Genomic DNA, 27406 nt, shown 5'->3' with positions numbered 1-27406 from the left:
GGAGATGAACAGCATTAATTTCAGAGAAACTTCAAAAAATCTATTGAACCTTATACATTAATCATTTCTAAAATGAAAAATGTGTGCTAAATGGCCTCACTTCTGAAGGGTTGCTGCTTTTTCTATTCAGATTTACATTTTTAAAATACAAGCTCTTTCTCTACTTTAGAGACATACCTCCCCTGAAGATAGCAGGTTGTTGAGATATTCTAGAAATGCCTCATCTTTTATTTCATTGTCAGTAAAGATAAAAGTGATGCCTTTGCCATCAGCACCAGCAACTTTGTACAAAGCTTTTAAATCCTCTGTTAGGTTACTCACATTATAAGACCTAAAAAGAGAAGTGGCAGGAAGTTTTAAATTAAAAAATATATATATATATAAAATCATAATTTATTTCAAAACACAATATAATCCATGATAATTAGAGCATAATCTGCACCTGTCCAACAGATACTAAGTAACAGTGCCTGCTAGAAAACACAGAGCTAAATAGCTATATGTTACCACTCTACATAAATAGGTTTTATTTAGTTTGAGAAGTGAGAAATGGGGAATTTACCAGAAGTGGCTCAGGAACAATAACTGGGAACAGGGAAATGAACTTTTATTCTCTACAATCAGACAGCCCTCAGTAACAGATTTTTTTGCCCAAGTGAATATATGTATAATATTTAAAACTAATCTGAAATTTGGGTGAGTTTAGATTAGTGAGAAAATAAGATAAATTACAAATAAAATTAATGATGAATTACATAAAGTGGTAATTTGCATGTCTTACTAAATGGCTAGATTCAGAGAAAGCCTTCAGAAAAAGATGCATTATACAATGTGATATAAATAATAGAAGCATTACAATTATGTGGTTACGGATTATGAAAAGGGATGATCTTGGTCTTTTTTTTTTTGTTTTTGTTTACTCTGTTTCCTGCAAAAGGAATGTGCTACCAGAAGCGATGTGATGTGTAAAAATAAAGCAGACATTTTCTGAAGTGTTGCATATAAAGCCATGTGGGTAGATCGATGAAAGGGATTATAAAGACACCCTTATTTGAAGGAGGTTTCACAGTGCAGGTAATAGGGAGTTTTGTGTAAGCCATAGAGTCTAGTGGAAAGATTATGGGCATTGAAACCAGAAAGACCAGGGTTCAAATCCCTGCTCTGCAGCTTTAGAAAAGTTCCTTCATGTTTGTCAGCTTGTTTCCTCATGTGCAAAATGAAGATAATTACCTATTTGTAAAGGTTTTTGTGGGCATTAGAGATGATGTAGCATACCTATATTTAAATGAATAAATGCCTATTTTTAAACTAGGAGTGCCTTAGAAGTCCTTCTGGGTGGCACTTTAGCTAAAAACCTCGTAGACCTTGGCAAAAGGAATGCCATCAAAAAGAGACCGTATGTCCTGTCAAATAATTCCCAAGGGGAAGAATTCATTAAAAAGGGAAACTGGTAAGTTAATTTGCTGAGAAGTAGCTGCACCTATGAGACCAACACAGCCCACATCCTTCCTCAGAGGTGGTGTGGCCTGGTGCTGTTAAGGATACCCTCTCACTGACCAGTCAGTTAAGTCACAAAGCCATTTTGCTCATTTTTAAAAATTAAACTGACTGTTAGGTATTGCTTTTGCAATATATAGACACAGTCACAGCACACCCCTCTCTAGGTCCTGACCTCTCTTGCTTTTTTCTTTCATAGCTAAGCTTCTTGAGGAGTTTCTAAACTTATTATCTCTGCTTCTTCACCTCCTTAATGCAACGTGGCTTCTGCCCCCATCCAATGCACTGAAAGTTTTGAAACATTAGTCACCACTTTTCATGCTTTAATTTAATCCACAGTTTCAGGCTAATTCTCTACTTCCTGGGTTTCTGGAAACCACTCCAGGTTTCCTCCTCTGTCTTGTCTCCTCACTCACTCCCCTTGCATCATTATACCCAGGACTTCTATCTCTAGGAGTATACTCAGATATGTACAAAAATATTCATAACAGCTATATTTGCAAAAAGAAAACCCTACAAATGTTTATCAACAGTATAATGGATAAACAAATAGTGGTAATATGTGGTAAAATGGAAGGCTCCACAGCAATAAAAATGAACAAACTACTGCTACATGTAACATCATGGATGAATCTCACAAACAGTGCAAGCAACAGAAACTGGACACAAAAGAGTAAATCCCATGTGATTTGACTGGCATAAAGCTAAAAAATAAGCAAAATCGATCAATGGGCTTAGAAATCAGAATATTGTTCCCACTGTGGGGGTAGTGACTGGGACAGGACCCTGAGGGGTACTTCTGGGTGCTCGTGATGTTTTCTTTCTTTATCTGTGAGCTAACTACATAGGTGTACTTACTTTTTGACACCCATGATTTGTGTACATTTCTTTATGTATGTTACACTCAAATACAAAGTTTACTTGAAAAAGAAATACACTGAATTGTTGTAAATGTTTAAGTAAACATTTTACTCCAGTGAAATTAACCATAGAAAAAAACATACTGGTGTGTTTCATTTTATCTTACCTGGTTAATGTTATCTGGAATATTTGATATCCAGCTATAAAAGAGGCCAATCTTGAAAGACTTTGTTTTCCAGAACCACCAACACCCACCAGCAATGCATTTCCACATGATGTTCGGATTATTCGTGAAATCTGTTTTGAAACAAAATAGTATATATTTGAAAATAGAATTCAACTGTTTACATTTGCTTGCACTAAATGGGTCCAAGATTTGACCACATGCTTCTAGACTACAGTAGACTTTTTCCTTTAATGCAAAAGGTTTCATATTGATTTATTCAATTCCAGTTCTTTCCTTGCCCATCTATATTTACATCATGAAAAAGAGAACAAATTGGCTTTCCCATCTCCTATTTCAAAACTATTTTCCGTGTGTGTGTGTGTGTGTGTGTCTGTGTGTGTAATTTTATTATTTTCAGACTCAATGGATAATGCAACTGCTCTTCCCAATCTGTAGAAAGAAGTTTAGAATTGTTTGCTTATTATCATCAGTCTAACACACTGACTTATGTAGACACCTAGCTCTACAACAAAGACTACCTCTATCATATCTCTGCCAATGAAAAAGTTTTTAAAGTACCAAAATTCTACTTAAAATGGGGCAGGAAGACATTTGTAGAAAAAGTAACTTAGGGAAACAGCCTTTAGCCTTGTGTTGCTTTTCTATGGTTGATACCTTCAGGGAGGATAAGGCTCAAATTGTGGCTCGAATCTTATGCAGGACAATTGGAGACATTGCTAAAAAGCTGTCCTTTACATTAATGTCACTGATTAGGAAGAAAGTCTACACAGATCACTAAATTCATTATCACTAGTACACAGAATTTTTTTAATTCAAGTTTTACAGATGGCAGACACCTTGATATGTATCAATTCTATTATATTTTAAATATGTTAATCACTTTTGTGGTTTTGCACCCAGAACAGGGTTCCAGGCCCCCAAGATCTAGCTGCAGTGGGTACTCGATAATTGCTTGCTGAATAGATGAATGTTAAACAATCCTAGAGCACCTGGAAATTCACTAGTTTTGTAGAAGATGATTCTGTAATAAACACAGAGTTAACTGCCTCCTCTTCATGAAACCTCCCTATCTTACTTTGTTGGAGAAACTCCTTTTTTGATTTACATATTATACAAATAAACAACTCCTTTCTGCAGCCCTTCAGACTTGGATCAAGCCATACTCCTTTTCTAGTTGGTTTCTATTTTTTATCAGTCCTATACACCCACCTTTCCCCTTTCCCCATCAGTTTGCCCATAATCTGTAAGCCAATCATGAAACAGACATTTTTTTAAGCATCAACTTTTCCTCCATGGGGGACAGGATTCCCATCACATCAAAATGTAATTTGAGGAGGGAATATTTTTTTCATAGGGTTCTCCAGGTTACTGTCTAGGAATGTAAAACTCTTTGACTCAGCGAGTCAAAAGCTCTAAACACAAAACCCATCAGTTTGCCCTTGAAAAACATTTGCTTCCATGTAGGCAGATTCAAATAAGCAGTTTCTGATTAAGCCTGTGTTTTGTGAGACAGTGAACTGACTCAACCTATAGACTCTCTTCTATACACTACCCAATACTATATATTAATTCTCTGAAAAAGTTTATCTGTGAAATTTACAAAGCTTTTATATGATCTATTTATATCAGTAAACAGTCAATAGTTAGAACCTTAATAAGATGAGTCATTGCATCTTTAAAAAACACCAGATCAAGAGATGATCCTCTAATGATATCATTGAACTGTCTCTGGTAAAACTGGAGTTTTTTGGACAGAAATTCAAAGGATGGTACCTATGGATGGGGGGAGAGAGAAAAAAATAATATTTAAGATGCAAAATTTAGGAAAGCAGCAATTGTAAAGACATTCAAAAGTAATTCTAAAAAAAATTTTTTTAAACCTAACAGATTTCCAAAAATTTGTCATGGATTAGTCAACTTTTAGTTATTTCCATTTTCAGAGGTCTGAAACCTAACTGGTTGGTTTCCAGTATGAAGTCATTCCTCTTCCTTCAATAACCCTAGAACTTGGGAAAACTGGACAGCTACATGTAAAAGAATGAAATTAGAACACTTCCTAACACCATACACAAAAATAAACTCAAAATGGGTTAAAGACCTAAATATAAGGCCAGACACTATAAAACTCTTAGAAGAAAACATAGGCAGAACACTCTATGACATAAATCACAGCAAGATTCTTTTTGACCCACCTCCTAGAGAAATGGAAATAAAAACAAAAATAAACAAATGGGACCTAATGAAACTCTTTTGCACAGCAAAGGAAACCATAAACAAGACAAAAAGGCCACCCTCAGAATGGGAGAAAATATTTGCAAATGAAGCAACTGAGAAAGGATTAATCTCCAAAATATACAAGCAGCTCATGTAGCTCAATATCAAAAAAACAAACAACTCAATCCAAAAATGGGCAGAAGACCTAAACAGACATTTCTCCGAAGAAGATATACAGATTGCCAACAAACACATGAAAGGATGCTCAACATCACTAATCATTAGAGAAATGCAAATCAAAACTATGAGGTATCACCTCACACCAGTCAGAATGGCCATCATCAAAAAATCTACAAACAGTAAATGCTGGAGAGGGTGTGGAGAAAAGGGAACCCTCTTGCACAGTTGGTGGGAATGTAAATTTTAACAGCCACTATGGAGAACAGTATGGAGGTTCCTTAAAAATCTAAAAATAGAACTACCATACAACCCAGCAATCCCACTACTGGGCATATACCCTGAGAAAACCAAAATTCAAAAAGAGTAATGTACCACAATGTTCACTGCAGCACTGTTTACAATAGCCAGGACATGGAAGCGACCTAAGTGTCCATTGACAGATGAATGGGTAAAGAAGATGTGGTACATATATACAATGGAATATTACTCAGCCATAAAAAGAAATGAAACTGAGTTATTTGTAGTGAGGTGGATGGACCTAGAGTCTGTCATACAGAGTGAAGTAAATCAGAAAGAGAAAAACAGTAGTATGCTAACACATATATATGGAATCTTAAAAAAAAAAAAAAGGTTCTGATGAACTTAGGGGCAGGACAGGAATAAAGATGCAGACATAGAGAATGGACTTGAGGACACGGGGAGGGGGAAGGGTAAGCTGAGACAAAGTGAGAGAGTGGCATTGACATAAACACACTACCAAATGTAAAATAGATAGCGAGTGGGAAGCCGCTGCATAGCACAGGGAGATCAGCTGGTGCTTTGTGACTACCTGGAGGGGTGGAATAGGGAGGGAGGTGCAAGAGGGAGGGATATAGGGACATACGTATACATATAGCTGATTTGCCTTATTATACGGCAGAAACTAACACAACATTGTAAAGCAATTATACTCCAATAAAAATGTTATAAATATATTAACTAATTAATTAAAAAAAATAAAAATTAAAAAAAGAACCCTAGCACTAACTCCTATCTGTGGTAATTAAGGTTGTAATATAACAAATATATTTCTCAGTTTTTATTTGCTTCTTAATATTGCTTATGGAACTTTAAAAATGGATAGAACTTTTACATTGTTTATGTAGTCAAATTATTCTGAAGTCAATATTCACGTATTTGCTTTGTAAATTGTTTCTCTCCATTTAATTCTTTGACCTACATGCACTTCAGAATTACTGTTATGTGACCCTCTTTAAAAAATCTCTTTGGAGTCTTGTTTTAAGCTTCATTAAACCTATACGTTAATTTAGGGAAAACAATGTGTTGCCATTTAACGAAGTAAAGTTTTATCGCGTTTATTCCTAGATATTTTACATATTTGTTGTTGTTGAATGAAGTACATTTATGTTGTATCTCCAGTCTTGAGATTGTTTGGCAAGAGATGGCAGCCTTTTTCTGTAAAGGGCAAGACAGTCAATATTTTAGGCTTTGTGGCCCATGTGGTCATTCAACTCCACCATTGTAGTGCAAAAGCAGTCATAGACAACATGTTGTGTTCCAGTACAACTTTAACTCTGAACAATGAAATTTGAATTCCATATAATTTTCATGTCACACAATATTATTATTCTTTTGATTCTTTCTACCCATTTAAAAATATAAAAACCCTTCTTAGCTCATGAATCTAACAAAAAACCAGCGGTAGGCTGGATTCGGACCACTGGCTGTGATTTGCCAACCTCTGATATAGACGATAGTTATGCAGTTTTATATTTATATCATATTTGGTCATCTGACTGAACTCTTAGTAGTTGAAACAGATTTTAAATTCTCTTGGATTATATTAAGAGATAATCATATCATCTGCAAATAAGGATATTTTTGTTTTTTCCTATCTGATAATTACATCTATTTTCTTTTTTGTCATTTTTGTTGCACTGCCTAGAACTTTCAAAGCAATATTAAATAACTGTGATAATTGTACACATACTTGTCTTATATCTGACTTTAATAGGATTGTTGCTAAATTTTATTGAAATTAATATTTTACTTGGTGTATGATGACACGAATCATAACATATAACTATCGTACAAGTTATGGCAAATATCTGGTTAGGTAAGTGATCCAAAAAGCTGAAAATAAATACCAATTCATAGATTTTGGGCACTTCAAACACAGTGTCTTCAGGTTCATCTCCAGTTGGTTCAGGCATCTCACAGAGAAAATCTACGAAGTATGGTTCAGGAGGAATATATGATCCCACATCTGGGCTAACATTTTCTTCAACTGCACGAATAAGATGTGCATTAAACCACTGCTCATCATCAGGAGTTATAAATCTGAAACAAAAATACAGGAGTAAAAATGCAAAATAGGAAGCCATCTTTTCTAACTGAACATGGTTTCAACCCCTCTCCACCTCCTCTCAGCCCCCATCCTGTATCTCCATTACCTCAGAACAGGGAAACAATATGTTCTGCCTTCTGACCAGAGGCAGATGTAACCCCAACCAAGAGAGCTATAACATTGATAGCATCACTTATAGAAAATACTGACAAAGACTCTTTCCTTGGCCAAACTTAGGCTCCTCTGAATCCTCGTCCCTATTAAGCCCCAATTTTGGACTTCCATGTCCTTCTTTGCACCATCTAATTTTAGCAAGAATCCTGTTAAATCCATTTAGCCAGAATCCTCCCAGACCTCCCTTATTTCGTCTTAGTACTTTCGCATCCACCAAACTCCTTGATCCTGTTCCTCAGTTATAAATTCCCACTTTTCCTTGTTGTATTTGGAGTTGAGCCCAATTTCTCACCCCTACTGCAAAACCTCACTGTATAGGCCCTATACCTATCATGATAGTCTTGAATAAAGTATTAGAGTCTTACTGTTTCAACAAGTGTCACAAATAACTTTTTTCTTTAACAGTATAGATGAGTCCCATGGGTGAGGCTCAGGGTCCCTAAAACTTGCAATAGAAGCATAGAATTGACAGTCAGTAGTGGGTGAGCATCCTCTTTCTAGGTTTGTGGGCACACAGTATATGAAGGTCCTTTTCGGATGTATGACTTCAGAGGGGTAAGGGAGGAAGGAGTGGGACTAACATCTGACAGCTACCACCTACGTGGGACATTGTGGTAGTCCCTTTACAGCTTTGTAAGACCAGCATTGCCATCGTATTTTATAGAGGAGGGAACAGAGGCTCAGAAAGATGACTAAGCTTACGTACCAGATGTCACCACACAGCAAAGTTCTCACTACACAGACCTCAAACTTTTTAGAAACTATACATAACAAAAATTTCCTCTGAATGTTATCAACGTTCTGATTATGTGGTTATTTTTAAATATGTCCTGTTGAAATAATATTCAAGGAAATTGGCAGGGTGTTTTCCCACCAGCAGGTGGAAAATGACATCCATGCTTCACAAGCCCCAGAGCAATTTAAGATAATACTCCTTTATTCTACTTATTTGAGCAGGAATTACTCTAGTAGTATAAACTACTTATATAGTACATTTAAACTCAAGCGCTGTAATATACACCTGTCTGCAATTACTCTGTTGCACTCGTGTTTGAAAAGTGACAGGAGAACAGGAATTGAATCACACTCCTCGGCTTTTATGGTTAACATTCCTTGCCAAATTCTGGAAAGATCTCGCAGATTGAAAATGTAATGAAATTTAGAAGGAGTAGGCAGCATCTTCACCTAGAGTTGGGAAAAAAATATAATACTCTCAATTTACTTTTCAAATAAAACTAAAAGCAGAAGAATGGCCACCATCAAAAAATCTACAAACAATAAATGCTGGAGAGGGTGTGGAGAAAAGGGAACCCTCTTGCACAGTTGGTGGGAATGTAAATTTATACAGCCACTATGGAGAACAGTATGGAAGTTCCTTAAAAAACTAAAAATAAAACTACCATATGACCCAGCAATCCCACTACTGAGCATATACCCTGAGAAAACCATAATTCAAAAAGAGTCATGTACCACAATGTTCATCACAGCACTATTTACAATAGCCAGGACATGGAAGCAACCTAAGTGTCCATCGACAGATGAATGGATAAAGAAGATGTGGCACTTATATACCATGGAATATTACTCAGCCATAAAAAGAAACGAAACTGAGTTATTTGTAGTGAGGTGGATGGACCTAGAGTCTGTCATACAGAGTGAAGTAAGTAAGAAAGAGAAAAACAAATACCATATGCTAACACATATGTATGGAATCTAAGAAAAAAAAATGGTTATGAAGAACATAGGGGCAGGACAGGAATAAAGACTCAGACGTAGAGAATGGACTTGAGGACACGGGGAGGGGGAGAGGTAAGCTGGGACGAAGTGAGAGAGTGACATGGACATATATACACCACCAGTTGTAAAGACATAGCTAGTGGGAAGCAGCTGCATAGCAGAGGGAGATCAGCTCGGTGGTTTGTGACCACCTAGAGGGGTGGGATAGGGAGGGTGGGAGGGAGACGCAAGCGGGAGGCAGGCAATATGGGGATATATGTATATGTATAGCTGATTCACTTTGTTATAAAGCAGAAACTAACACACCATTGTAAAGCAATTATACTCCAATAAAGATGTTTAATTAGTTAATTAATTAATTTAAAAAAACCCTAAAAACACAACTGCTTTTAGAATGATTTTATTTCACAGTTCCTATTTTAAATAAAATAGGCTGAGTAAATAAACTAAAATTAAGTTTATATTTTTGTCACAGCATTGATGGGAAAAAAAAACACATCATAAATAAACCAGCACAGAATTTAAAAGACCCTAAGACCTTGAATAGGATGGACTGAAGAATAATGCACTGGATGCAGACTCCAACTCTTCTGTTCTACCACCATGAGCTGGCTTTGAACAAGCCACTGTCCCCTGAGTTCTTAAAAATGATGTGAATTGTAAGAATAAGCATTCCTAATCATTATTAACCTTATTAGTGTGTATACGGAAATACGTCATAACAAAACACTGAGTGTGAGCTGGCTGTCATTCAGTTAAGAATAATGAATGTTCACGTCTAAAGTCAATAATGATCATCTTCTATAGATGGCTTTGATTAAGGTCCTGAGTGCATTTGGATTTCCACAAATACATTCGTTTATCATGATCTAGATTTCACTTATGGATCCAAACTCAGTCAACATGTTTTCATATATCTGTATATCTGCAATAAATTGGCAGGCAATTCTGACATACTGCTATAATTACTTGGTGGTTTTTGTGAGTTTTGCTTGTTTATCTGAACACTAATTTACTTATTATTTCTACCCACTTCTAGAATCCAAATAGACAAAGCTATAACATGACACAGTCCACATTCTTATAAAGAGAGGTACCAGTTAAGGGATAACTTTGAGGTGTTAGGTGTGAGAAGTATTGCTGGCCAAGTGTAAAGATTGTAATTGATACCATCAGCATCATTTTTGAAAGTGAAACAATGATAACTCTGGAGATATAAAGCAGACTCCCTACATGACTAATTCAGGAAAGCAAATGCTTTCTTTAGTACCTATTCAGGGAATATGTCCTTTCTATATGGAAAAAGTACCCTATTGAGTTTGTAGAGTAATTTCTACAGGCTAATTCACAGTGCAAGTTAAAACAGCAGGTAGCAAGAGGTGTTATGTTAGCAATCACCTTTCAATTTCCCTCTTTGCTCTCAGTTCCATTCCAAGCTAAAATGTTCATTCTACTCACGAAAATGTAAAGCATGCACGTATATTACAAATATGCAAAAATAAAGGGATAAGGCTATGTGAATATTGCTTTTTTTTCTTTCCTGTAAAAGACTGCAGCTAAGATGGCAGCTGTTGGCAACTGAAGCAATTATTCAGTAGAACTAAATAAAGTCCTTTCTTTCCCTTTTCTTCTCATTTATTAACCTGCTTCTTTCCTTATCTTCCAACATTTCCTTTTAACTTTTGTCAGCTTCTTTCTTTTCTCACCTGCTTCTGCTTTAAAGCCATGTAAAGTAATATAAAGTGATATACAAGGCATGAGTGGATTAAAGGAGTGCTTTGTGGAAATGAGAAATCTGAAAAAAAGATACAAAGAAGGCTACTTATTTGGGGTTGAGGAGAGGAGGAAGATTCATTCATTTTTTGAGTGAATGACTATTTTTGAGCACCTCCCACTACGCTTACAAAGATACCATGGTAAATAGCACAGCTAAATCTGCTGCCATCAGGAACCTTCTATTTGAGTGGGAGAGCCTGACAATAAATATATTGATAAACAGATAGGCAAATAATAATGATAAAAGTCATGGTTAGAAGAAATGAAGTAGAGTCAGGAGACAGATAATGCCTGTGATGGGGTCGTGGACAGTTATTTTAGAGGGAATGATCCCAGAAACCCTCTCTGAAGGTAAAGATAATGAGAAAGAGTCAAACAAAGTATAATGGCCCAGAGGCATGAGAAACTTGGGGTGTTCAAGGAACAGTGAGAAGGGCAGCATGGCTGGAGCAAAACGATGGAAGGGAAGAGGAGTAAGCAGGGGCCGACTCAGGGTGAGTTTCACAGGCCAGAGCTAGGCATTGTGTTTCACTGCAAGTGTAACTGGGAATCTACTGGTGGTTTAAGAAGGAATGATGATCTCTGATGTGCTTTTTTTTTTTCTTTTTTTTTTTTGCGGTACGTGGGCCTCTCACTGTTGTGGCCCCTCCCGTTGTGGAGCACAGGCTCCGGATGCGCAGGCTCAGTGGCCATGGCTCACGGGCCTAGCCGCTCTGTGGCATGTGGGATCTTCCCGGACCGGGGCACGAACCCGTGTCCCCTGCATCAGCAGGCGGACTCTCAACCACTGCGCCACCAGGGAAGCCCTGATGTGCTTTTTAAAAAGCATTTTAGGACTGTGTAAAGAACAGATTCTAGGAGGGCAAGAAGAAAGCAAGGAGACTGGTTAGGAAGTCGCTGCATGGTCCAGAGGGCAGGCGATGGACCAGGAAGGGTGATCACAGTGAGATGGCAATAAGTGCTCAGCTTCCGTATATATTTTGAAAGCCTGGTTACTGAGACTTGCTGATGGATTGGATGTAGGGAATAAGAGAGACAAATCAAGGATGGAGCCCTGTATTTTAGCCTGAGAAGCAGGATAATTGATACAAAATTCTGAGGGAGGATCATACTTAAGAACATGTTAACTTTGAGATGGTTATTAGACATCAAAGCGGTGGTGTCTACTAAGCTATTAGAAACAAGTCGGGGGACTTCCCAGACTTGGGTCCAGTGGTTAAGACTCTGCACTTCCAATGAAGGGGGCGCAGGTTCGATCCCTGGTCAGGGAACTAAGATCCCACATACTCTGCACAGTGAGGCTAAAAAAATTTTTTAAAAGAAAGAAACAAGTCTAGAGCCGGGCAAAGAGGCCTGGGATGGAAGTGCTGATTTTGAACTCATCAGCACAGAGATGGTGTTTAAAGCCATGAAGCTGGATGAGGCTACCTGAGTATGAATGGAGGTAGAGATGAGGTCCCAACATGGAGATCAAGTGCACTCCAGTATTTAGAGGAGGGGAAAGAGTGGGGACTTAGAAAAGGTAGCCAGTGAGGTAGGAAGAAAACCAAGAGCAAGAGGCCCTTCTGAAGCCAAGTGAAGAAAGTGTTTAGAGGGATCATTTACGTCAAATGCTGCTAAAGCGTCAGGTCAGAGGAAGAAGAAACCAACCCTTGGATTTGGCAAGACTGAGGAATTTGGTGACCTTGATGAGAGCAGTGGAAATGAAAACTTGTACAAAACGGGTTAAAGAGGTAAAGAAATGTGAGGAAATGAAGCTGATAAACATTCATAAAACAAAAGAAGCTTTGATGGAAAGATACCAGGAAGGCCAAAGCTTTCCAGAAAAATATGTATATGGGCACATTAAATTGAACAATAGCCCCACTGGAAAATAGATGGACCTTACCACAGAAAATTATCTCAGACACTCAGACCTTCTGAAACTCCATGCTGGAGCTTCCCCAGGACATAAGCTTCTGCCCAGATGGTGTGTGAGTGGCCAAACGAATGTATAGTGAACTATGGTATTTAATCCTCATCTCCTTCACCAATTTTTTTTAGAAAATATATCAATCTTGTCTGTTTTTTTTTTTTTCAAATCTCAGACCTACCCTTAATTGCTTTTTCATGAGTCTGCCTTCAGACATCTGGTGACAGCCTCGATGCTTACTGAGTTTTACTTAAGGCACTGACTTCTGTATTAAAATCTAGACTATTTTGTTGAGTACATTCCATCCATTTACTAATTCATGCTCCACCTCAGAGAAATCCACAAGTTGGACTTTAAGTCTTGGTTAGTTAAGAATATCTGGAAATCCATGTATTCCCTCAGTCAGTGAACATCTGAGTATCTGACACAGTTTGGTTGTTGGCAGCAGGTAGGGAAGACAGACATACAAAGAGTTACAAATCAGAGTAACAAGTGGAAAAGCAGTGTTCTCATTTCAGCAAAACTCTACTTTATCCTGGATGCCGTGTCTGGTTTACAGTAATATCTCATACATATGGAAAGCATCATTCAGTCAGAATATTCGCTCCCTGGAAGGAAAAGGTGTCATAAATCTACTTCAGCACCTAATTTGTCATTTCCAGAAAAACACTACTACCCATGATGTGATGATAACTTCATGAGCCATGAGGTGAGAACTAGGCTGAATAATTGTTGACTTTTCTTTTCTGATCATTGACAACAGATGATTCTGTACCTTAGTCCACTGCCACAGCACTCTGCTCGCTGAAACCAAATTCACAATCATCTCACATATTTCGGGTTTGAACTTTCTGCAAGGATCAAAATACCCACAGCCAATAACTCCTGAAAAATAAACAAGATTGAAGGTATGAGCTTACTATAAGATCACAAGGTACATGTTTACGTCAGTGAATAAATCATTACAAGATGACTAAGCTAGGTGATGTGAAGAATTTCTCTCAAGGAATCAGCTAAGACTGGCAGTCAGCAGTGGGGCTAGCAAAGCTTAGTATGCAGTGATAAGCATTTTATATGTATTAACTTCTTTAATCCTCCCAACATCCTATGAGGAAGAAGCTGAGGTAGATATTATTATTATTCCCACTTTCTTATTTATATTTTTATTCAAGTATAGTCAACATATAATATTTTGGTATTTTCAGGTGTACAACATAGTGATTCAAATTTAAAACATCACACTGGTCAGAATGGCCATCATCAAAAAGTTTACACATAATAAATGCTGGAGAGGGTGTGGAGGAAAAGGAACCCTCCTACACTGTTGGTGGGAATGTAAATTGGTGCAGCCACTATAGTGAACAGTATGGAGGTTCCTTAAAAAACTAAAAATAGGGTTACCATATGATCCATCAATCCCACTCCTGTGCATTTATCCAGGGAAAACCACAATTCGAAAAGATACATGCACCCCAATGTTCATAGCAGCACTATTTATAATAGCCAAGACATGGAAGCAATCTAAGTGTCTACTGACAGATGAATGGATAAAGAAGATGTGGTATGTATATACAATGGAATATTACTCAGCCATCAAAAAGAATGAAATAATGCCATTTGCAGCAACATGGATGGAACTAGAGATCACCATACTAAGTGAAGTAAGCCAGGCAAAGACAAATAACATATGATATTTCTATATTGGAATCTAAAAAACATGATACAAATGAACTTATATACAAAACAGAAATAGACCCACACAAACAGAAAACAAACTTAAGGTTACCAGGGGGGAAATGGTGGGGAGGGATAAATTGGGAGACTTGGATTGATATATACACACTATCATATATAAAATAGATAACTAATAAGGACCTACTGTATAGCATAGGGAACTATACTCAACGTTTTGTAATAACCTAAAAAGGAAAAGAAACAGAAAAAAATAGATATATATGTATGCATAACTGAAGCACTTTGCTGTACACTTGAAACTAACACAACATTGCAAATCAACTATACCTCAATTAAAGAAATGATCACCACAGTAAGTCTAGTAGCCACTTGTCACTATACAAAATTATTACTATATTACTGACTATATTCCTAATTCTGTGTATTATATCCCTGTGACTTATTTATTTTATAACTGGAAGTTTATACCTCTGAATCCCCTTCACCTATTTCACTCAATTTTCCCATTCTCCTCCCCTCTGGCAACCACCTGTTTGTTCTCTGTATCTATGAGTCTGTTTCTGTTTTGTTTTGTTTGTTCATTTGTTTTGTTTTCCAGATTCCATGTATAAGTGAGACCATAGGTATCTGTCTTTCTCTGTCTGACATGACTTGCCATTTGTGACAACACAGATGGACCTAGAGGTTATTATTATTCCCATTTTAATATGAGTTTAGTAACTTGCCCAAGGTCACCCACCTTGTGTGTGGGTGAATCTGAGGTTTGAACCCAGGAAACCTGGCTCTGGAACCTGTAAAACAGCCCTCAGTCTGAAGAGTAGAAGAACTGGAAAAGAACTTAAGAGACTACTTCCTCATCTTACAGATAAGGAGACCAGGCACAGACAAGTAAAGCAAACTGTTCAAGTTCACACAGATTGGTTGTTGACAGAAGTGAAATCAGGACCCCCATATCTCCTGACCTGCAGTCAGCCAACACCTTGGCCTGGGTGGTGATGTAATGGTTCCTAGGAAACACCCAACACAGCGACAATCTGACCTAATCACCCTCAAGAACTACTGTGTTATAGACTGTTCCTGAAGTCCCAAAATGTGTTTGGTGTTAGACTGCAAAAACAGATTTAACTCTACTTCGTCCCTGTGAGACTATATGTTGAGCAGTATGTTCAGTTCTGAGCACGGTATTTTCAGAGGAAAATGAATACGAATATCTGCTCAGAGACGCATAGCAGGTTTACGAAGGGTGGGTCAGCTAAAGAAACTGGGTTTCATTCACATAGACCAAAGAAGAGCAGCCTTGAGGGAACGTGAAATTATCCAAAGTCATGGTTGGTTGTGCTAGATGCCTGTAAGGGCTTTTTGCTTCCTGAAATCCTATGATTCTAGACCTCCAGCTTCCTGTGGCACAAATGTGTTATGTATGAAGCATGGGATGTGGAATCAGAAAACAGAATCAGCATCACACGTTTGCCATGCACTAGCTATATGGCCTTAATTGGGCAGTTATTTTACTTCTCTGAGCCTCAGTTTCTGGTTTGTTTCCATATCTCATTTTCAATATTAATCATATCAAAGAGTGTATAAAAGTTTAACAAATAATCAAACACTCACATACAGCCACTAGACTGAGGAATACAACATTGTCCGAGTACATTAGAAGCCTCTTTTGTCCAATCCCTCCTCCCTCCAGAGGTAGACAGGGCTCTGACTTGGTGAGAATCAGTAACTCACTTTTCCAAAGAAAAGCTTTGGCACTTACATTCTGGAACTTTAACCTTTTCCTTTTAACTTTAATTTTTGAAATTTAATTTAATGAATGTTATATGTTCCTCTGTGATGCTTTTTTTCCCTTAACATTGTATTTCTGGGCTTCATCCATGTTGAAGCATGTAGTTGTGTTTGTTCACATTCACTGCTCTAGAGCATTACATGGTGCACCCACGCCACAATGTATTTATCCGACTTTACTGTCAGTACATAATTGGGTTACTTCAAGGTTTTTGCTGTCAGGAACACTGTTCTATGAACCTTCTTGTGTATGTCTTTTAGTGCACATGTGAAAAATCAACTACAGATGGGTTAAGGACTCAAATACGGAAGGCAAAACTATATAACGTTTGGAAGGAAACATAGGCAAACACCTGTATGACCTCTGGGTAGGAGAGGACTTCTTAAATGAGACTCATAAAGCACAACCATAAAGGAAGAAAATGGTGAACTGGTATATACTTGGAAGTGGAATGGAGGTGAGTGTGCACATGTTCTACTACCAGCAATAATGTCCAGTCATTATGAAGGGCTCATAGCAATTTATACTCCCACCAGGAGGGGAGAGAGTCTCAGTTGCTTTACATTTTCACCAATGCCTGATTTTTTTGTCAGAATTTTTCATTTTTGCAAATCTAGTGGTTATAAAATGGTTTTCTTCCTGGTGTTTTAAATTTCCGTATTCCTGAATTCTAATGTTTATCATCTTTACCTTTGTTTATTAGTCATATGGTTTCCTCTTCTTAAAGTGCCTGGCTTTTGGTCCATGTTTATATTAGGATGTTTGTTTTTTAACTGATTGATTCTTTGGATTTCTTGAAGTATTCAGATTACTGAGTTTTTGCTTTGTTACATGAGTTGAAATTTTTTTCTTCCACTTTGCAACTTGTCTTTTTTCTACTCTTTTAATGTTGCTTTTTTAAAATATAAATTTATTTATTTTATTTACTTTTGTCTGCGTTCGGTCCTCATTGCTCTGCGCAGGCCTTCTCTAGTTGTGGCGAGCGGGGGGCCACACTTCGTCATGGTGTGTGGGCCTCTCATCACAGTGGCCTCTCTTGTTGCGGAGCACAGGCTCCAGGCATGAGGGCCTCAGCAGTCATGGCACGTGGGCTCGGTAGTTGTGGCTTGCAGGCTCTAGAGCGCAGGCTCAGTAGTTGTGGCGCACGGGCTTAGTTGCTCTGCAGCATGTGGGATCTTCCCAGACCAGGGCTTGAACCCATGTCCCCTGCATTGGCAGGCGGATTCCCCAACCACTGCACCACCAGGGAAGCCCTAATGTTGCTTTTTAACTGAACAAAAGCTCTTAATTTTAATGTAGTCAAAATTATCATTTTCTTCCTTTATGGTCTATGCTTTCTGAGTCTCATTTGAGAGGTTCTTTCCTACCCAGAGATCATTCCGATATTTTCCTATATTTTCTTCCATTGTTTTACAGCTTTGCCTTCCATATTTAAATCTTTAATCCGTCTGTATTGATTTTATGCTTGGTGTGAGGTAGGGGTCCAATTTCAATTATTTTCGCATAAGAATTACTAAATATCCCAGTACCATTTCTTGAAAGTCTGCCTTTCTCTTCTGATCTACAGTACTTGCTATGTCAAATAATTAATGACCACATATGCATGGGTCAGTTTCTCTTATATGTCTTCATGCACATAATTTTAATGGAATGGTTTACGTGAGCCTAAATTTGGTGTTAAAATATCATTTTCATTAACATAGCAAAGTGCTACATTTGACTTAGTATATTATGTTGTTAACCTCTGATCAATGGGCTATCATTCATTAGCCCAAATTTCTCTGATTAATCATGTCAAGAAAACCAAAACACAAAGGTTTGCTTACCTCTAGAGCCAACCTTCAACAAGGCTATTTCTAAATATCCCTGAGTCTTACAATAGGCTATAAACATGAGTCTTCTTAGTATTTAGTCCCTGGTATTTAGCTCTCCATTTCGGATATTTAATCCCTACTTCTGACAGGGCCTTTTTATCTCTTAAATAAGGTTTTGCATGGTTTATGTCCATTATGTAATGCAATAAAAAATTAAACACCAAGAATAGTCGTACCAAAAATTTTGTCTATTGAAGCATTTGAAGGCAATGTGCAATTAAACACAGTAAACTGTCTTTTCAAACGTTGCGGAATATCATTTCGGCCGCCTCCAGGGTGGATCATTGCCGCTATGAGCTGTACGTCAACAATAGTAGTGAAATCTCCAGGCTTATCCAAGCTGTACATTCCTTCCATTTCCATCATTTGTCGCACAATCTCGTTAGTTATCTGGAATTTTATATAGTAACATTTTAGTAACACATCACTATCATTTCCTCCAAAGCTCCTATAAAATAGTACAGATGAGATCAGAAGAAAACGCTCAACTTTTATCAATGAAGTGTTTGTGAATGTTGCCTTCAAGGCAATTTGACTTAAATGATACCACCCATAAACCCTAAACTGTAAGTTGAATATGTCTGGTGCAAATCCAATGCACTCTTTACCACGCTGATAAATCTAGATCAGAGAGTTACAGAATATTTGGTACAATTACAAGAGTTCTCAGGTTACAAGTTTTACTATAGTTTTATATCTTTCACACTCCACATTCAACTGTTTGAAATACCTTAAATCAGAAAATGGGATAGTTTTACTCCTGAATGTTTTGGTATTGGATTTTACATCCTTATCTTTCTTCTCTGTAGCCTCTACCACTGCTAACATTCCCTCCATATTGAAATTTTTTCCTCTCTTGTTTTTAGAGGCTCAGTTCTTACCAGGCTTATCTTGAGACCTTGGATCACTTCCCAAGCCATTCTTTCTCCATTCATCCCTCAAATGGAACTCTTCTACAGGGTTCCATCCTTGGCTCTTTTCTATTTCAGGGGATGCCATCTCAACCCTATATCCTAAAGAATCTCAACTCTGTAACTCTAGCTTCAGATTCTCTTCTAAACTCCACACCTGTATATCCAAATTCCTATTGGGCATCTTTGAGTGGAAGACACACAAGCCCCTGTAATATGACACTCTTTCATTCAAGAAACATTTAATGAATCACTACTCTGTGTCTGGCTCTGTTGTAACATAGACAAAAATCCCTGTCTTCATGGAGCATACATTCTTGTGGTGGGAGACAAAATGTACACATGCATGCCTGTATGTATGTATGTGTGTAAATAAAATGGTATAAGTCCTTTGGAGAAAATAAAGCAGAGAAAGGAAATAGGCAGTGCTCAGGGATGCAACTGAATATGGAAGCAGGAAAGGCTTCATCTCACATGACATATAACCAAAGACTTGAAGGAAGTGAGAAAGCAAACCACTCAGATATCTAGGAGAAAAGCATTCCAGGCAGAGGAAACAGCAAATGAAGAGGCTCTGAGTGAATGTTATACCCAGTGTGTACAAGGATCAGTAAATGTGGTTGGAGAATCATGGGGAGATAATATCAAACAGTGTAGGGTCTTTAGATCTCAGGAAGGATTTTGGCTTTTATATGCTACATGTCTCACGGGAGGATTTTGAGCAGAGGAGTGTGACACACTATCTGACACATTTTTTGTTTGTTTGTTTGTTTTGGCTGTGTTGGGTCTTTTTTGCTGCCCGTGGGCTTTCTCTAGTTGCGGTGAGCAGGGGTTACTCTTTGTTGCAGTGCACAGGCTTCTCATTGTGGTGGTTTCTCTTGCTGCGGAGCACGGGCTCTAGGCGCGCGGGCTTCAGTAGTTGCGGCATGCAGGCTCAGTAGTTGTGACTTGTGGGCTCTAGAGCGCAGGCTCAGTAGTTGTGGCACACGGGCTTAGTTGATCCACAGCATGCGGGATCTTCCCGGACCAGAGATCAAACCCGTGTCCCCTGCATTGGCAGGCGGATTAACCACTGCATCATGAGGGAAGTCCTCTGACACATGTTTTAACTGGTTGCTGATATGAGGATAGATTGAGAGGGGCAAGGGAAATGGGGAGACAATGAGGAGGGATGTGTAATGATCAAGAAGACAGATGGTGGCTCACATCAGGTGTTAGCAATGGAGTGATGAGCAGCAGTCAAATCTTGGATATAGTTTGAAGATGGAGCCAACATGATTTCCTAACAGGCTGAATGTGGAGTTGCTATTTCTTGAGATGGAGAAGACTGTTGGAGGAGCAGGTTTAGGGAGTAACAGGAATTTAGTTTTGGACATGTTAAGCTTGAGATCCAACTAGACATCCTTAATTGGATTTAAAAAGTCTGAATTCAGGGTCTTTTCATCTTATAAATGATATCTAAATATGCCTCCTCTCTCCTCACCTTACAGGAACTGCTAAGAGGTCTATCTGCCCTGGATCCCTGATGAATGGGAGAGGAAAAGGGAAAGAAAAAAGAAAAAGAAGTCTTCCCTGGGAGGTTGTAGCCTCAGAATGACACTTGCACAGACTTGCACCATGGGTATGCATAGCCTAAGTGAGCCAGAGACTTTCAAATATTAACCTTGCTTTGAGATGATCCTGACTGAATAAGTGCTTAAGGATCTGACAGAAGAAAACTCAGACCTGTCTGGTTGAGGACACATTCATCCTAGGCTTTAAGAAACAGCCACAGGTAATTTTTTAAGGGCAATGACCTGGCAAGCAGTCAAAGGTACTTACAGAAAACAAGACAGTTTGAACGTGAACAAGAACTATTAAAACAACAGAGAGCAGAAACAGACCCATATAGACTTCAGATGCTGAAATTAACAGACATAGACTTTAAAACAACTATGCTCAACATGTTTAAAGAAATAGACAATGATTTGAAAATATATGCAAGGAATAAAAATGACAACGCATTTGAAAGAAAATAAGAATCAAATAGCAACTGAAATTAAAACTCAGTGGATGAATTTGACAGCAGATTGGACAAGGCAGAGAAGAAAATTAGTGAGATGGATGATAGGAGAGGAGAAATTATCTAGACTAAGTATTGGAGAGAGAAAAAGCTGGGAAGTATAGAAAAAGAGGACAGAAACATAGAGGGCAAAGAAGAAAGTCTAATATACATTTGGAGTTTGATAAGAAGGGAAAGAAAGTGAGGCAGAGGCAATATTTGTAGAGGTAAGAACTGGGAATTTTCTAGAACTGACACAAGAGACCAAACCACAGATTCATGAGTCCCAGTGAATCCCAAGCAAATAAATACAAATAAATCTACACCAAGGAACATAGTTCGAAAAAGAAAAAGTCACAGGAAAGTAAGGCAACAAGTGAGAAAAAGCAGATTAATTTCAGAGGTGCAATGACTAAGTGGTAGTTGACTTCTCAACCGCAACAAGGAAAACAGAAGACAGGAATCATATATTTAAAGTGATGAAAGAAAATAACTGCCAACCTACATTTTTCTATCCAGCAATGTCTTTCAAATAAAGAGGATGAAATAAAGACTTCTGCAGACCAAACAAACAAACAAAAAAACTAAGGGTTTGTCACTAAAAGATTTTCTCCTAAGGAAGTTCTAAGAATGAATAAAGAGTAAAAAAAAAGTGGTAAATAAGTGTGTAATGCAAACAAAGAGTGAATATATAAAACAGTAAAAAATAATGCCTCATGGGAGTTCACTTTAAAAATAGATATAGATGACCAAAAAGCACATGAAAAGATGCTCAACATCACTGATTATTAGAGAAATGCAAATCAAAACTACAATGAGGTATCACCTCACACTGGTCAGAATGGCCATCCTCAAAAAAAAATCTACAAACAATAAATGCTGGAGAGGGTGTGGAGAAAAGGGGAACCCTCCTACACTGTCGGTGGGAATGTAAATTGGTACAGCCACTATGAAGAACAGTATGGAGGTTCCTTAAAACACTAAAAATAGAGCTATCATATGATCCTGCAACCCCACTCCTGGGCATATATCTGAAGACATCCATAATTTGAAAAGACACATGCACCCCAGTGTTTATTGCAGCACTATTTACAATAGCCAGGACATGGAAGCAACCTAACTGTCCATCAGCAGAGGAATGGATAAAGAAGATGTGGTACATATATACAATGGAATATTACTCAGCCATAAAAGAGAACAAAATGATGCCATTTGCAGTAACACGGATGGACCGAGAGGTGTCATACTGAGTGAAGTAAGTCAGACAGAGAAAGACAAATATCATGATATCGCTTATATGCAGAATCTTAAAAAATGATACAAATGAACTTATTTACAAAACAGAAATAGAGTCACAGACGTAGAAGACAAACTTATAGTTACCAGTGGGGAAATGCGGGGAGGGATAAATTGGGAGATTGGGATTGACATATACATACTACTATACATAAAATAGATAACTAATAAGGACCTACTGTATAGCACAGGGAACTCTACTCAATACTCTGTAACGACCTCTATGGGATGAGAATATAAAGAAGAGTGGATATATGTATATGTATAACTGATTCACTTTGCTGTACACCTGAAACTAACACAACATTGTAAATCAACTATAGTCCAATAAAAAAATTTAAAAAAATAAATAAAACTGGCATAACACAATATAGAGGTGAATAATATAATTTATGCTAATAAAAAATAAAAATAGAGGCATAGACTTAAAATACAAGTCAACAATAAAATTATAAATCAGGAGAAAGATAAAGGAAATTAAAGTGTTCAAAGGTCACTGGATATACAAAATGGGAAAGAAGTATTAGATTATCTTTATTTTTGATTATGTATGTAGGATGTACTGTCTAGGGTAACCACTAGAACACAGAAATTGACTGCAGTAAATGGATAGTAAGAAAAGGAAAAAAAAATCAATGTCCTCAGTGGAATAGGAAGAAGGCTGTAGCACTTCACGCTCAGCTGAGGGCAAGGAAATGAAGGTGTCCAAGGTCTGAGAAAAAGGCGGTATGAAAGGAACCTGAATGTAAAGTAGGATAGGAATAGACAGGATAAAGATATATAACACAAAACATGCAGTATAATTGCTGGGTAGTATTATGAGCTCAGTTGAGGTCCATAATCATGATTTTAAAGTGATTTTAAGCAGTATTGTGTGTTTTTCTCCAGCCAAGTTTGGCTGTATAGGTGCAGGTAGCTGGTGAGCAAAGAGGCTTAACAAGGATTTAATGTGGTTAAGGCTTTCACAGATGAGTAGAGGGTGCATGCTACCGTGATTATAATGATGGATTATGGAATTTTAGCTGGAAAGGAAGGAAGTGAGGAAATGAGAAGAAATGAAGGAGAATTTAATGATGGTAGGAACGATGGCTGGTAGCTCCATCTGTAGTCTGGGTAGTAGAGGGAATGAGCTACAGAGTGTGGACATGGTGATCAGAGAATAAAATGCTTGAAATTGAGATAAGGAAGGGATCACAGTTACTGATAATGACAAGGTGTAGGGTACGACTGCATGAATGAGTAATTTCAGACGGAGTGGAAGACATGATCATTGGAGGAGTTGAGGTCAAGGAACTAAGAGGTCAAGATCATGTATGTAGATATTGTTTGGCATCACTGAGAATTATGACAAGCAGCACTGGCTGCATAATTTGTGAGGCTCAGGACAAAATGAAAATTCAAGTGTCTTTACTCAAAAATCATTATTAGGAATTTCAAGACAGTGACAGCAGAGCATTAAACCACGCGCAAGTTCCTCTGAAGTGTGAATCCCTCTGCAATAGCACACTGTGCACACCATGAAGCTGGCCCTGGAGACTGGGACAGCCCTGGAGAGAGTAACAGTCATCTGGGGACTGAAATCTTCGGGGAGGGACGGGTGGGACCCAAGGGTCCAAGATGAATGCAACAACATGTGGGTGTGAGGTCAGAGTGATAGGTTTTCAGGGAAGAGGGCAATGAGAACGGAGAAGGACATCTCCCTCACCTGCAGGTGAGAAGTCTGCAGGGAAAGCAGCATCCTGGGTTTCCATTAGAGCAAGAAGGTGAGGGAAAAGCTCAGAGAGGAAGCTGAATTTACAGGGGATTTTGTGGCTGAACCATGGCTGCCAAGGGCACACAGAAAGTTTTCAGGAGTGGGGAAAGTAGGTGATGAGGCCAGACAAGGGCCAAGCAGAACTGATGGGGATTAGCATCAGGATGAGCATGGACAGACCCGGGAGTCCTGACATCCTGGTGATGGCTGAGGTGAACCAGGATAAAGGGTGGGAGAGATGTGACGGGTCCTGGTGGGCTCTAGATGGATGGTGTTGATGAGCCAGTAGACGGTGGTGGGAGGACATGTTGGAGATCCCACCAGGAACAGGCAGAACCCTGGCAGCAACTGTGAGGTCCTCTAAGGGGAGTGAGTCTGGGGATGACAGACGATCACAAGTAGGACAGTGGTGCATGACAGAGTTTCAGGTTTTTTTCAGAATTGTTTTCTGAGAATTCCCTGGTGGTCCAGTGGTTAGGACTCTGTGCTTCTACTGCAGGGGCACGGGTTCAATCCCTGGTGAGGGAACTAAGATCCCGCATACCGTGCGGCACAGCCAAAAAAACAAAAAAAAAGTGTTTTCTAAACATCAGGTACTCCTGGGAGAGAGTATATAGAGTGGGAAATAAGAGAACAAAGATAAAACCCTGGGGAAAGGAAGAAAGAAGCCAGACAGCACATTGAAATCAAGCAGCCAGAGAGGCAGAAGGGAGTGTTGGGGGAAAGCATATAGGGATTTCAAGAAGGAAGAATGTCATCTATAACCAAGAAGCCAAAAAAGACTGAGAATTGTTACTAGGCTTAATAAAGTGACAGTTATTGATTTTTTCATATATAACTAAGAATACTGATTAAATATCATTTACATGAGATATTTTAGTCCTACCTGATCTCCCCATTCATTAATCATGGGCATATTAATATCATCAATAAATATAGTCATTTTTCTGCCTCCGGGTGGCCCATATGTGCTTCCCATCCTCTTATCCACATAGCTTTCAATTGTTCTCTAGAGAAAAGGAAATGGTGTCTTATGCATTGCATTTCAATCCATTTATAAAAATGATGAACATGCTTTTCAGAGTAGAATATAATTGACTTATTTATTTAATATGTATAAATATTGTTATTAAAGTAAATATTGCAAACTTTAAAAAATAAGTTGTTGGAATATTAATCATTAATTTATATTAAAAGACACTCCAATGTTCAGCTTCAGCTTCAATATTAGGCCAAAACATGCTATTTGGATTTGGCCTCAGTGTCAGCCTTAGGAAGGTTAAACAGCTGAATGCCAACTTCAACACCAATTCTTTTGAGATATATATATATATATATATATATATATATATATATATATATATATATATATATATATACAGTCAGCCCTTCATATCCATGGCTTCCACATCCTTGGATTCAACCAACTTCCATCAAAAGTATTTGGGAAAAAAAATTCCAGCAAGTTCCAAAAAGCAAAACCTGAATTTGCCTCACACTGGAAACTATTTACTTAGCACTTACATTGCATTTACAACTTTACATAGAATTTACATTGTACAGGTATTGTAAGTAATCTAGAGATTATTTTGGAGTGTATGGAAGGATGTGCACAGGTTATATGCAGACACTACCCATTTTATGTAAGGGACTAGAGCATCCACAGATTTTGACACCAGCAGGGATCCTGGCACTAGGCCCCCATGGATACTGAGGGACAACTATATATATATATCAATGTTTTATTTGCATACAGATTTTATTGTATCAACCACTTAATATATTTAATATGATAATGACTACAGCAAGTGATGAGTTTTACCTGAAACATCATTGGTTCTGTGGCAGATGAAAAGTTTAGACTTTTAGATAACTGTATTTCAGGGTCATATTTTTTCAAATAGGCCTTAATCATTACAGTTTTTGCAGTTCCCTGCTCCCCCGTGAGTAAAACAGCCTGCAATCGTAAGATAATCATGTTGAAAGGTGTTATGTTTAGTTTTAAATATATTAAGGTTCTAGTAGCCATTCTTTCATTCTATAAACGAATACAATTAATTTTTGATTACTTTTAAGGATTAGACCTCCATCAAAATAAATCCTAGTGGAATTAAAGATTTAAATGCAAAATATATGCTACAAAAGTGCTGGAAGAAAGTGTGGGTAAGCAGTCACATAACCACGGGAAGGACTTTGTAAGCAGATACCCACTTTCCTTAGCACGCTGGAAGTCAGCATTTTAGGGAAGATTGAGTTGGAGTGAATCTTGGGACCTGGAGTTCATTTGCCAAACAGGTTTCCCTGAAATGACACCACCTCCGGCCCCTTGTACTTTAATTTTTCCACCAATAGTTGTAAAAAGGGATGTGTTTCTTACATGGTTTGCAATCATCTAAGAAACTGAAAACTAAAATATTGCCTGCCATATCAGTAAATGAGGATGTTGCAGCCATCAAGCCATTACATTACAGCCGCCCAGACGGTGCACCCTGAGGAGACTCAGGAAGAGAAAACACAGGATACTGGCCCCAGATAGCTGAGGTGCGTACCAAAGGGATGATTTCAGTGAGCCCAGCCTCTTGTATCTTCCCATACCCAGAAAAGTGCTAAATTCCTTAACTTGAGATATCTGGGTTTTTTTTCATTAACAGTAATTCTTTGATGTTCCAACTACCTGGTCTTCTGTTGCAAAAAATTCTGTATATTCTGGCTTCCCCCCACCCACCTTGCCTTTTTGGAACATTTTTCTCAGTGCTATCTGAGATGCTGTGTCCCAGGCTTGAAGTCCTAAGAATGTCCACCAAATAAAACATAACTCTCAACTTTTAGGTTGTGCATTTTTTTTTCAGCTGACAAAACTATCAAACTTACTTTATGCTGTTTTGCAATGGTGTCTACCAAAAAATTTGTTCTAACATTGTCAACATTTGGAACCAAAATTGATGAATATTCCGGAACACTGTCAGTTGGATAATAATATGGCTGAAGTTTCTTACTCCAATGCTCCCAATCACCTATACGATAATTAAAACATCTTAATAAAATGGCATTCTTCAGAAGTTATCTCAATACAAAACACAAGTGCTATAAACAATTAACAGAAATATATAAATATTTAAAACATTTTTGTAAGACACATTAACACATCTGCTTATCTAATGT

At 38.0% G+C, this 27406-nt stretch overlaps 1 protein-coding gene across 1 annotated transcript in view; it reads right to left on the bottom strand.

Annotated features, from left to right (window-relative positions):
- Nucleotides 1–27406, bottom strand: part of DNAH8 (dynein axonemal heavy chain 8) — a 328140-nt gene that overhangs the window by 126997 nt on the left and 173737 nt on the right. The window contains exons 54-63 of the mRNA XM_082637824.1: nucleotides 27116–27258; nucleotides 26067–26201; nucleotides 25131–25253; nucleotides 18420–18633; nucleotides 13661–13770; nucleotides 8482–8645; nucleotides 7087–7279; nucleotides 4196–4318; nucleotides 2525–2655; nucleotides 178–331 (exon numbers count right to left, since the gene is read on the bottom strand). Coding sequence (XP_082493950.1) covers nucleotides 178–331; nucleotides 2525–2655; nucleotides 4196–4318; nucleotides 7087–7279; nucleotides 8482–8645; nucleotides 13661–13770; nucleotides 18420–18633; nucleotides 25131–25253; nucleotides 26067–26201; nucleotides 27116–27258 — 1490 coding nt within the window. The remainder of the gene's footprint in view (nucleotides 1–177; nucleotides 332–2524; nucleotides 2656–4195; nucleotides 4319–7086; nucleotides 7280–8481; nucleotides 8646–13660; nucleotides 13771–18419; nucleotides 18634–25130; nucleotides 25254–26066; nucleotides 26202–27115; nucleotides 27259–27406) is intronic.

Source organism: Mesoplodon mirus (genome assembly GCF_964341445.2).
Source record: "Mesoplodon mirus genome assembly, chromosome: 12".
Taxonomy (NCBI): domain Eukaryota; kingdom Metazoa; phylum Chordata; class Mammalia; order Artiodactyla; family Ziphiidae; genus Mesoplodon; species Mesoplodon mirus.
Note: the sequence above shows the minus strand (reverse complement) of the source record. Positions and strands in the feature narration are given on the sequence as shown.